The sequence below is a fragment of the Equus caballus genome, chromosome 1, assembly GCF_041296265.1.
Source record: "Equus caballus isolate H_3958 breed thoroughbred chromosome 1, TB-T2T, whole genome shotgun sequence".
Lineage (NCBI taxonomy): Eukaryota > Metazoa > Chordata > Mammalia > Perissodactyla > Equidae > Equus > Equus caballus.
In genome coordinates, this window is record NC_091684.1 from 198,367,444 (window position 1) to 198,380,654 (window position 13,211).

Below are 13,211 nucleotides of genomic sequence, written 5' to 3' on the forward strand. Positions count from 1 at the left end.
TGGCGTGAGCGTGCGATGACATTCAATCCGATGAGAGGCGCTAGGAAGTCGGCTGGGTGTGGTGACAGATTTTCCTTGCTGCCCCCATCTTTCTCCCATGAGGGGAAAGCCAAAGGAGCTACAGAGGCCCAGACAGAACTGACAGAACTGAGCTGCTGAACAAACTAATCACGGAGTGGCCCACCCTCTGGGGTTCCTGTTCTGTGGTGACACGCATTCTTGTTGGCCCAACCAGTTTTTGCTGGGTTTTCTGTTACTTGTACCAAGAGCATGACTGACAGAGCACCTGATCCACAGCAGTCAATCAAGGGGCTGCGGGGTAACCCTAAGCAGACTGTCCCCCTCAGGAATGTGAACTGCGGAATATGCAGAGAACGAGCAAATGTACAGTAGGATCTAAAACGAAAAGAACACTGGAAATTGTAGACCAAACGGAAAGGGACTGAATCAGGCTCATGGTGGAGCCCAAAAATAGAGATCACAAAGGCCAATGGCCAAGACCTTCAAGTCACTGTAACATCACAGTGGTCTCCCAGTCCTGTGTCATGAGGCCTGGCTCACTCCAGTTCCTGCGATTTTTCAGAGCTGTGGCCACTTGTCTCTTCCTGGGTCCTGATCAAATTATCCTTGGAGCCTGACCAGAATGGGGTCCCAACCTTCTTAGTCAAGTAAGAGATGAGGTCATCTATTGAGAATTACTCAGCCTCATCCACCACTTGGCTCTTTGACCTAATCAGCCAACTGAGGGAGTGAGGTCATTAACGTAAGGCACAGAGTGGGGGTAATCCAGCCAACAAGTACTGAGGTCTGGGGCCTTATATGAACGGACGGCCGGCTGGCTGTCATTCTCGGATGCGCACACCCTCGGTCCTGCTGGTCTTCCCACAGCCCCATGGACAGCCTACTAAATGGTCCAGTGATTGACCTCACAAGTTGGCAAGTATCCCAGAGCAGTGTTTTCTATTACCAATTGCAATGTTAAAGCACACTGCAACTAATATACTAGGAATTTAATATGAAACACATGGAAATGGATTTCTAGTAACTTAAGAGTGTGTGTAAAATTAAGAGATTTTGAAATCACTTCTAAAAGAGAAGAAACATATTTATTTTTCATAGAGTACAATCTGATACAAACATGTGTGGTGGTACATTTTTATTATTAAATTTAAATTTCACAAGTAATACATCCTCCTTGTAAAAAACATTAAATGTTACAGACAGGGCTAGTGTCCCCTTCCTTCCACCCCCAGGTCTGCTCTCCCCTCTAGAGAAGAGCACAGGGAGCAGTTTAGTATATCAAATCCCAAACTGTTTTTCTATGGATTTACACATATACTTACAGAAAATATTTAATTTTTAAAAAACATAAATAATATCACACTGTGTGGCTTTGCATGTGACTTGCATTTTCCCCTTGGAGGTCTATCCAGGGAAGTACATACAGATCAGTTTTGTTCTTTTAGGCTGCTGCATAGCATTCTGTAACACGGATGCTCCATACTTACTTACCTATTCTCTTACCATTGGACATTAGGTTATTTCTAACACTTTGCTTTAACAAACAATACTGTAACAATTTTCTTTACATGCCTCCATGTGCACACGCTTGAGTATTTCTTTGGGGTAGATTTCAGGAAGTAGAATTCCTTCATGGGGATGCATATTTTTAATTTAATAGAATTAGTATTATATTTTTAATGTTTTCCTCTATATTTGTTGAAAAATCATTTCTTGGATAAAGCAAAGAACTCAAATTGCATCCATACAAAAAAAAGGATATTAATTACCTAAACACACCAGCAATAAAACAAATGTATCATTGCCAACTAGTCAATCACAAAGCAAGCTGTCGAGCACACCAGACACAACACAACAGTCAACAACTTGGGTCACACGCACAAGTGTGTGATGAAACCCTGCGGACAGATAACAGCGAATAAAGAGGCCGCTGTGGAAACCCTTGAGGGCACAGGAAGGATCCGGTCCACTCTGAGGTTTTAAGCAATGTCTCCAAGGGCTTTAAGCAACGTCTCTTTAGTTCAAGTTCCCTTCTCTAGTGTTTGTCTAGAACTGCTCAAACCACAGCGCAAACTCGAAAACAAATATACCTGCACCAGGTCACACCTTGCACTCCTCCAGAAAGCCTGTCTACTTCTTCTAAGCTTGGCTGTGCGTGGCATCTCAGAGGGCACCAATCGGCCAGACAGCATGACACACTCACGACGCCACTTACCAGCAAGCCTCCCAAGACCTCCGTTGCCGAGCCCGGCATCTTCTTCAATTTCTTCTAATTCCTCCATGTCCAATCCGAGCTGGAGACGAAAGGAGAACAACGTGGATGTGGATACAAATGCGGGCCATTTCAGGGACAACCGTCATACCTACAGCTCCACACCACCCAATCCTGGCAGCTCGGGCAGCTGGTCTGGTGTCGGATGCCCACTGCAGACACTACTGACTACAGCTGCAAACCGTGTGAGATGGCACAGCAGCTGCTTGGAGAACAGCGTGGGCTCTAAGTGTCCGTTCCTGCCTCTGTCACTTCTTAGTCATCTAACCCTGGGAAAGGGGTAAACCTTTCTATGCATCTCTTCTCTTATTTAAAAAATGAGGCTAACGGTACCTACCTTGTTTAGGGCTGTAGTGATTAAGTGAGATTCCACAAAGAAAGCATTTAGAATTATTCCTGGGCAGATATTTCTCAATAAACATTAGGTATTGCTACTTCTTAAAGTTGTATTTTGTGCTGTTTGGGTAAAACTTCAGAAACAGTCTAGGACCAAGCGGACACTAACTGGGCTGAAGGATTTTGAAAATTACCAAAAGGTGTAAGGTCAGACTTTCCGGGATGGACTAAAGTTCATCTTTTCATGACCACAACATATTTACTCAGTGGGGTCAATGGTTGTTAACCTAAAACCTGTTAGTGACTCCTGCCCAGGGGCCTGAGGCCAGACAGCAGGCAGCAATGTGGTCCAGCTAGAAAGGGCTACAATCCCCTACTTCTCTCTGGGATGGATAAGAAGCTCTGAGGGGCCAAGGAGCATCTGTGACCTTGCGGATGGTTGGAACTGGCTACCACCCAGCTCCCGGCCCAAAAGTGCTGGGACTTGACCAGCCAGAGCCACCAGCACCAGTGTCAGAACTCTGCAGCCCTGGAGAGCACTCTGGACTGCTTATCTTACAATGAGGAAATTGATGGCAGGCAGACTAAGTGACCTGTCCCAGGCCGACTAGATAATGATCCACCTATGCTTAGCTAATGATGGTCTGTTGTGAAATGACTGTATTCTTACCGAAAGTGATGCAATCCATGAAATTAGATAGTATTTAAAACGGAAAAATAATTCACTCATCTGAAAAGATGTGCATAGGATGAACCATACTTGGAGTGATGCCCCAGTCTCCATGGAGCCACCCATTTGGATCCCTACCCTTACACCAAAGGCTGCCTTCTCACACAAGTCTCGATAATTAAATCTTTCAAGAGTTCAGAAACGGCTTTGCTTCTGTTCGCTGTCGAAGGGGCTCTCGGATTTGCTCCCTGGTGACTTGAGGTCACTGGGGTCCTTGTGCAAGTCGACTGCTAACGCTAACACTCAGGACTTTTAAAATTCTAATAACAAAAGTCCGGAGTAGGATATAAACCTTGAGCATGCAGACACGGTTCCTTCACCCCACCTGGTGATATGCTAGTCCAAGGGAGGTGTATCATCTTCAGCTGATTTCAGGGGAAGCAAAGGAAGTGGCTGTGGAGTGGGGCTGAACGGCTATTTCACAGGAAATGTGCCACCTGAGGAAATTACCCATGTGAAGGGGGCTAGCCCTTAGTGACAAGCAGCTGGCCAAGGAGGGCACCATCCCACACCCAGGACAAGGAGCAGTGTGGACGGTCTCCCATTGTCTTTGCAGACTCACACGCCTCCTTCCAACCACAGGTATGAGATCCCTGAGGCTCAGGGCAGAAAGAGTTAAAAATGCTCATAGAAACAAATGAGCACATTAGGTTTAAGACCTCAGGCTCCTGCTGAAGGAGGAAGTGTATTTCACATCTCATTAAGCAAGAGAGAAAGTCTGATGCCAGAATTTCAAAAGCTTATTTTTTCACATATTGCCGCGATACATGAATAATAGTCAAACTTTGATCACTTTTTTAAAAAGTAAATAGGAGCCCAAAGTAAAGCTTGTGATTCTGAAAGCAGGGTCCCAAGTTCTTTTAAAAGGCTTGTTCAGATGCTAATTTCTAAAACGTTATTTGCTGGGGAATGCTGTCAAGAACGTTGATTGCAAAAGAAAATTCTCATGAGGTAAAGCTAGTTCTCTAACCTAGTTTCTCTTAAGCCAGAGGTCACCAGGAGTTTATATTTCTAGTAATCTTTAATAGCCATGTTTATAGGCACAATCTTTCACTTTTTTTCTGGTGCTATATCTCTAAGGTTCCTGACTAGAACTTGAAGTTTAAGGGGAGAGGATGAGAGAAATACGGAGACGATGTACCTGGTAAATGGCCTCGTCACAGGCATTCTGCAGGCCAAGGTTGATCATGGTGTTCTGCAGGGTTCGGCCCATGTAAAATTCTAAAGAGAGGTAATAAACCCTCTGAAACAAAGAAATGAGGTCATGTTAACCCTATGGGGCCAGGCTTACCTGTCCACATTAAACCCAAGGTCAGCAACAGGAGACAAACAGGCAGGACGACCTTAACCAAGGTTCAGATGAGACCCCAGACACGTGTGAGGGGCTGAATAAAAGCACCACTGACAACCAACCTCAGGAAAACCATTTTATACCTATTTTTGGCAAATTAGTTCAGTGTCTTTTATTTCCAGGGAGAAAAAAAGCAAACTCATCCAACTAATTAGTTTCAATATTTTGTGTTTTTCTTCCTTCCCCTTCATGAGCCTCATGAATTACGCATGTTTTGGACAAAGACAGTCAGATGGCCACAGCCCACCATGCGTTGTGAGACAGTTACAGGGCGAGAGTCGAGTGGGGTTGGCTGTGACCATCTCAACTTATCCAAGAAACATAGAGACGAACTCCTTCGCAACACCCCAATGGCTAGAAAGTATTCCTCCTTCACTGATGCTGCAAGTAATATTGCAATTACTTTAGAATTAAAATCATTCTAGAAAGTCTACAAACTTGCAATAACAAAAAACTACCTCCCGTTTATTGGCGTTTGTTCTTGGCAGAATGGGAAATTTATCAAATTAGAAACTGTTTGCCTTTGACAAGGTCAGTCCTATCAGAATTGAAAGTGAACAGTGCAGATGTCAGATTTGCCTAAAACCTTTAAAAATACAAGCGCAGTTTACTAATTAAAAAAAAGAAAGACATCAGTGAGTAACTTCTTCATCTTCTTTTACAGTATCTTACTCTGCATATCAGTCCTTTCTTTTCCACCAAACACAAAACAGAAACCTGTAAATGCATCAGTATCAAGTCATATCAAATTTTAGGAACTCTTTCATTTCCCAGTAGGCAGACTGAAAAAGAAAAGTACTTGGTCTAGCTGAAAATATAAAAAAATTATGAATATAGTTCAATATAACAAAGGCCTAGTGTAATATTTAACTCATTAGCTAAACATATATACTTAAAATAAAACATTAAGTGAAAACGTCAATTTAGAAATTTCACTTTTTCACACTTGCATTTTATGAAACAACTGAATTCTGTCTTCACAGGAATAGTCAACATCCGTATCTTAGTGGGCCATCCAACACTATTTTCCAGAGCACATTGACTTTATTTTTATCCAAGTTGTTTGAATATATATAACACTGTCATTAGAGCCCTCATCAGCTTATTAGATGCCTTGCGTGAATTGGGAACAGGTATCTTTCCTATGGCAGACATAGGCCAAGGAGGCACATGGTGCCACTCACCCCCATGGCTGGTGCCCTTGTACACCAGGCCCCTGTGTCACAGGAAAGAGCATCTCAAGTCACAAATACCCATGTGCAGAACATCAGGGCACCATATATATAAATCCAACGCTTGCAATTGTGAGGTCATGCCCCCAGAAATAACGACTGCATCTGTGTTAAATTTCTTTGCCTCCCTTTTAACGATTCCAAATTAGCATGGACTTAAGACATTTCAAGGTCTTCCTTAAAAAAAGGTGTTGCTCAAAATAAAGTAATTGAGAGAGCCTCTCATTACATGGCAGACTTTACAAGGACATGAATGCAAGGTGATTTCCTATTTTTTCATAAACTATTTTGGGGGGGACCTCACCTTATATTTCGGGATACGTAAGACCTTGAAAAATAGATCTCGCTCATTCGCTTAGTGGTCTCTAAACATTTATTACATACTCCTGGTAGTAAAATATTTGAGCTTCTCCAATACACCTTATAAACTATATGCATGCACTACTTACTATTTTATGTACATTTTCCAAAAACTGGACATTTTCAAAAGGTTTGTAAAGATAAAGAAGACATAACAATAACCAATATTTTAAAATAATTTTAATGTTATTCCTAGCATCGATCAGAGGACCTGGGTGATGCTAGGTCGGTGAGACAAGGAGTCAAAAGAAAGATTTCTTGGACTCTCAAGATCTGGCAGTAGTGCTCTTTTATTTAGAGAATAATGTGGAATAGCATGGGGACAGGACCCACGGGCAGTCAGAGCTGCTCCTGCCCTGAGTTGAGGGTTAGGGCTAATTTTATAAGGCATGGGTATGTGACTTATTTTTACTGGAAAAAGAAAAGATGATGTAAAAAGTCATTAAATGATTTCAGTGCAGATGGGGTCTGGTTATTGTGCGGTCATATAACTTTAGATATGAATCTGGCCATACAGATCGGCATGTAGGTGAGGATGCCCTGGGCTTCTCTCCCTGGGGCAGCCCTAATTCATATCATAAAAAAATCCACCGGGTCATATAGTTTGGCATGTAGGCCAGGTCACCTTGGGCTTCTCTAGCTGGGACAGCCTTAATCCACATCATTGGGTACTTTGGGAAGACCACAGAGACTTGCAGGACAGGCCAGAGTTGAGCGTAGAGACGCATGGTGGGAAGGGCATTCCACCTGAAGGGTGCAGTGAGGGCAGAGGCCCTGGAGTGGGGCGTACAGGGTGTGGATGGGACAACAAACTGGTTTGGTGGGAGAGCAAGGTAAGCCCAGGCGAGGGTAGTGGGAAAGCAGATGGGAGGCACAGGTCCACCTGGACTGAGAGGGGCCTTAAATGCTTGATTAAGGGCCGTGGCAGGAACGGAGAGCCATCCATAGCTGAGCAGAGGGCAGGTGTGTTGCTTGAGGAAGCTGAATGGGATGGCAACGTACAGAATGAGATGGCCTCGTAAACTCAGATGCCTTTGTGAGCCAGGCAGAGAAAATAAATGAAGAAAGGAGGTCACGTAAAACAATGAGGAGGACGAGGTCAAGAACGGAGTGCACACGGCCTGACCGAAGGCACAGGAAACGAAACTGCTTGAAGACATCTCGCTGGCCAAACCAAGTATGTCTGCCAGCCACTCCAGACAAACGCTACCGCTTCTGGGCAGCAAGGAAACCCCTTAGAAGTCTACCAGCAGCCAGGGTCTCAATCTAGGCCGAGAGGTGGGAATGGGGGAGAACGGGTTATTTACGGCAACCTGCAGGAATCGGCAGACTTTGACAACGTGTCGAACGGGGATTACGGGAGGAAATCAAGGGTGAGTCTGAAGTTCCGCGTCTGGGGGACCCTCAGGACGGCACGGCCACTCACACCAGGAACACAGAAGATGGGGCGGGACTGGGAGGGACAATGACTAGAGTTTGAGGAAACAGGAGGAGGTCTGGGTGTAGTCACCAAGCACTTGGAGACGTAGGAATCGCGTTTGGAAACGAACGCAGACTAGAGACGCAGACGCGGGGCTCATCTCCAGTTGCGGGAGAGCAGGGGAGGCGGAGAGAAGCCCGCGCACGCGCACGCCCCCTCTCTGCGCGCCCCTCCCTCTCCGTGCGCCCCTCCTCTCGGCAGCCCCCCTCTCCGCTCCCGAGCGCAGGGACCTGCGGTTTAGGTGAACGACCGTCACAGAGCGGGTACTTCATTAACACGGACGGAGTGAATGCTGTTCACTGTGCGTCCCCACCGGAACACCTGGCTGCACTCGAGGAGGAAAGGAGCGAGCAGCGGACCCCGAAGTCTGCGAAGTCCCGGAGGAGCCGCTGGAGGAGGACACTGGGCGAGTGTGTTCTCTGATGCTAAATGCTACGGAGAGGGGAGGGGGTAGGTGCTAAAGCATGGCTCTTCATCTCACTCGCCAGCCTAAAAACGTGAAAAGTCATTTAGGGGCAGTATGGTGCGTTGTAGCGTCCCCTCCATGCAAATAAAAAAAGAGACAGTATGTGTCCACCCAAAGGGTTTTCTACGGACGTGTTTCAGCAGTTGCCGCCTTGGGGCAGAGGCCCCGCCCTCTGGCGCGAGGACCAGGAAGCGTCGTCACAGCGGCAGTTCCTCACCAGAATTCACTTTCTTTTGCTCAGGGTTTCGGGGGGCACTGGGAATAGGGACTATTCTTTTCTTCTTCATGCTTTTATGTATTTAAAAAATTCCTCACACATGTTTACACCTATTTCCACTGCCTCCAGGACACATCTTCCTCACCCTTCCCGTGTGCGTCCGACCAGCTCTCCCAGTCTCCTCCCCCAGCAGACTCGCACCCACCCCCTGCAGCGCCCGAAGCTGCTGCTCCCTGGCCCTGCGCAACACCGTCGCTCTGCCTGCACGTCCTCCCGCCCACCTTCCCAGATGGGTCAGTCGGGGACGGTGCCCGCTGTGCGCCCGAAAGCACGCTAAGGGGCCCTGCACGCCAGCCCCGCGCAGGGGACGGGGGCGACCTGTGCGCAGCCTCGCTCCGCAGCCCCCGGGCAGGTCTGAGTCCGGAGCGCGTCCCGGCCCGCGGCCTCCGCCCCGCAGGGATCCAGGAAGTCCCGGGGCTCCTCGCCCCGCTCGGCGGAACTGGGGGGACTCGGCCCCTCCCTCTGCTCCCCCCTCGGGCAGTCCCCACAGAAGCCGCGACTCCGGGTCATCCACGCGTCCCCGAGTCTCGTCCTCCGAAGGCTCTCCGGGTAGTGGGGCGCCTTCCTCCGGCTCCTCTTCCGTCCTCCCCCTTCCCCCAGCTCTTCCTACCCTTTGGCAGACTCTATATATTTGTCCCCCTCCCTAAACACGAGCTTCTCCCGGACCGGCCATTTGTCCGTCTAGTTCAGGCCGACGCGGGGCCGAGACCTGCGCCCGGGGCGCGCGGACTCCCGGTCAGTGCGGGGCGGATGCTCGGAAAGTCCGCGATCCCCGAGGCCGCGAGGAGGCCGGGGGGCCGCAGCGGTTCGGGGGGCCGGGCGCCGAGGCGAGGACGCGTCCCCCCGCGGCCGTACCTTGGGGCACCGCTCGTAGTAGTACTGCTGCGTGCGGATCCAGCGGCCCACCAGGTGGTCGCGCACCGTGTGCGCCAGCGCGAAGAAGTAGTCGCGGGGAGTGGCCACGTTGCGGTCCTTGACCAGCGTGAAGTGCAGGTGCCGGTTGAAGCCCTTCTTGAGCTCCGCCACGTTCTCCACGCCCACGATGCCGCGGATGCTGATCTGCCGCCGCTTCTCCTGGTCCGTCAGCGGCTTGGCCATCGCGGCGGTGGCGGCGGCGGGCAGACCCGGCGGGACTGGACTGGACTGGACGGGGCGGGCGGCCCGGCGCCGCTTTTGAGGCGGAGAGTCCGGGGCCCGCCCCTCGGCCCCGCCCGCCGGTCGGTGTCCGGCCCTAGCGGCTGGGGCGGAGCGGACGGCGGGGGTGGACGTGGGGAGCGCGGTGAACGTGGTGGGGGGTGGGGGTGGACGTGGGGAGCGGGGTGGACGGCAGGGGGCGTGGGTGGGGCTGCCGGGACCCCGCGGGACCCTCTGGGCAGTTGCAAGTGGCCCTCGGCAGGTCGCCGAGCCTGGGAGCGCCCATCAGATCTGCAGAACCTGGAGCAGCGTCGGTCTTACCTCCCACTCTAGATTCTTGGAGACAGGAGGATGCCTGTGTGGGCAAGCACGTTGCTGGCAAACTTGTGCTGTCATTATCACTGTTACTGTTTCTCACCTGGAATGGGACCCACCATGAGCATCCGGAGGGATCCTGGAGAGTCGGCACGCTCCCACTTCAGTTGTCCCACCCTCTTGTCCGTCGGTGGCATCGCCCCGTCTTGGATCCGAGACCTCAGAAAGAGGGCCCCGACGCCCCCTGTTTTCAATTGTTTTGGGGGGACTCAGGGATTCCGGGTTTCCTGATTCCTCAAACCCGTGCTCGCTCTGTCCGGAGCGTCTTCTGCTCGTTGCAGAGACAGTAAGAATCTGCAAGTCCTGAGCTGAACCTTGGGGCCGAGTATGTGGCAGGGGCTCTACTCTGAATCACTTTTCAACCCAAGGGGGCGAAGAGGGGAGAAGAGAGAAGGGCATGTGTGTGAAACGAACGGGTAACTGGCCGAGCGGGCGCCAGAGCAGTCTGTGTGAATCTGGGGGCGGCTGATCTTTGCACCCTCCCCTCCAGCTTGGGTGGTGTTTGTTTGTATGTGTGTGTGTGCATGTGTGTTTAAACCTTGGCAAAGGCAAATGCGTGGTATTTTTGGCCGCCAGAGGCTTTTTCTTCTTCAGCAAGTAGTACGTATTAATCTATTACTTTAAAAGCAGTCCGTTGCCAGAATTGAGTTTTCCAAAAAAACCTTAGTGCAACTGATTAATAGACTTTACTTTCAGTGATAAACCCAAGCTGATTCCTTTGAGTAGATGTGTTGGTAGGGGGTGGGATTATTTGACTCAGGCTAAATGCAGCCCCCACCATGGAAATGAAAGTTCAAACTGCATAGATCTGGCAAAATATCCAGACCCTTGTCCTCCCAGCTTCTGGGTTCAGATGCAGGGCCTTTGGGACAGAGCTGAGACTGCGCTGGATGCTTACGCAATCCCGATGACCTGCAGGGAAAAGCATTTATGGGGGACAGGGCCATGACAGCTGGGCCATCTGGATGAGGCCAGAAATACCCTGAATTAAGAGGGAGAGTGGAGCCACATCAAAATGATTGGACTTAAAAATAACCAGGCTTGTGTGGTAAAGTTTCAGGGGAGGCTGAAAGGGAAGTTCCTTTGAAAAATTGGATAATAAAGAATGTGTTTTTTCAGTCAGCTTTGAATACCCCTAGGACCCTTACAGCTTTAACCTAGTGTTGGGTCATTCACACGTTGTTGTGAAATAGTTTCCTCAGCTTTAATAGCTGGATAGAGGAATAGGGTAGAGCAGAGGGATGAGGGAAGCTGGGTCTGAGTCCGTCTTACTCCCAGGGAGGCCTCTGGGCAGCAAAAGGCAACACGATGTCGCGACACCTGGGGTGGGGTGAGGAATTAGGGTGCAAAGACACCACAGGCAAACATGCTCTTTCTTAGTTTTGCTTAAGACAGTTTCAAACAGGTGGATCCTAGCCCCCCTGTCCACTTAGATGTACTAAATCCTTGTTGGAAACCCAGGATAACGATGTACCAACAAACCCTCCATTTACCTGATTCAGTTTCCAGTCCGTGAGCCTGCACCCTGAGCTGCCATCTCTCAAAGGGGAAAACCTGTGAACTACAGAGTGTGGGGGACCATCAACCCCGTGTTAAAGAGAACAGACGGTGCCAGGCGCTGTGGGGCATGCCGTCGACCCAGTCTTCAGTCCCTCTTCACTTCTCTTTCAGTCTTTCTGCAGAGTCTCTGGTGTGAGCATGTCTAACACTTGTCAACCTGCAGTTTTAAGAGAAAGAGGCCCAGACTCTGCTCCTTCTCCAGGTTTCAGCATCTAAGTAGAATTTAATAATGCTGTCTTCCACTTATGGTAAATGATGTCCGTTGCACTCTCATATAAACTTTGCTTTTTAAATTTTAGGTTAAAATGAAATTTACGTAAAGAAAAACAGTGTAGTTTGGGTGGTACATAGGTTGGCCAAAAAGTGCTCTATAAATGTAACTGAACTTTGGGAAACACGGAGCTGTGGTCTCCCAGGCCCCTTTGAAATCTAACACCTGCTCCAGCTGTTCTGGTCCAGGACACTGAGGCCTAGAGGGGTCAAGTTACTTGACCAAGAAGATTGTTCTCTTTAGAAACCTTTCCTTCAGCCTCTCCCTGACTAGAAACACCAAAACTGTGGCTCCCTGGAAAAGTATCAGCCTGGAGTTGATCACATCGTGTACAGCAACCTTGCCAACAATGACCTGTGTTATTCCTGCTTCCTTGTGGCTGCCCTGGTGAAACACGCTTGTGAACAGCGGAACAAACTGTCTGGGCCTCGCAGGACGAGTAGAAGTTGCCCGCTGTCAGGAAAGGACTTGGGAAAGTGTTAGTCTGGGTCTTTAGAGAAGCAGACACTGAGACAGGATTAAACGTGCAAGGATTTAATTAGGGCAGACGCCTGAGGGAGAGAAGATGGGGAGGGAGCCAGGTTACCCTGGGAGCGTCTGACCAAAGTGTGCCTGACCCCAGGGAAGGAGAGACGGAGGGAGGAACGGAGGGAGCATTGTAGACCGCCCTGCAGTCCCCAGAAGATCTGGCAGGGCCACCGGGCAGCTCTGGAGCCAAAGTCCACTGTCAGAGGTGTCCCCATGCTATTTGAGTCACTGATGGAACACCCCTGGGGGGGTGGCCTCAGCACAAACATAGGCAGGGTGTCCCCGGCCCTTGCTCCGTTGTGCCCCTGCAGTTGGAGCGCTGGGAGGCCCATCCTGGTGGCCGCCACAGAAAGGTACTCGGTAAACAGGTGTTGGTTAACAGCCAGGCGTTGCAGTGGAGGCTTGTTGTGTGGGCACCTTCGGATTCATGGAAACCACAACCAGCATTTCCCCTGGGCTCTGGCCAGGCTCGTGATGGACTTTCCCTCATTTACTCCCCTCACCAGCTCTGTGAGGCAAGTTCTGTTTCTCTTCCCATTTTACAGATGAAGAAACCGAGGCTCAGAGAAGTTAAGCAGCTTGTGCAAGATCACTGACAAGTTAGTGGCTGAAGAGGTTTTCAACCCTTGGCAGATGGCTCCTCTGAAACAGGGTTTGGGATCTGGTGGGTGACCCTGAACCCTGCCTGCACCTTGGCTGACTGGCTCACCCCGTCCACTTGGTTTGTTTTGTACTGTCCTCTGCCCTTTCGACCTACTTCTACTCAGATCTGAAATCCAGGGAAAGGCCAGAGGTCCCAAGTGGCCCCACGGCAGGTC

General features: G+C 49.7%; 1 protein-coding gene across 2 annotated transcripts in view; it reads right to left on the bottom strand.

Annotated features, from left to right (window-relative positions):
- PYGL (glycogen phosphorylase L) overlaps positions 1 to 9,655 on the bottom strand; it is a 29,062-nt gene extending 19,407 nt beyond the window's left edge. Inside the window, 3 exon segments of one of the 2 annotated variants that reach the window (NM_001145889.1) lie at positions 2,237 to 2,315; positions 4,501 to 4,602; positions 9,381 to 9,655. In NM_001145889.1, the coding sequence (NP_001139361.1) occupies positions 2,237 to 2,315; positions 4,501 to 4,602; positions 9,381 to 9,623 (424 nt within the window). In that variant the 5' untranslated portion in view covers positions 9,624 to 9,655. 2 annotated transcript variants of the gene reach the window in all.
- Positions 9,656 to 13,211: the final 3,556 nt, after the last annotated feature.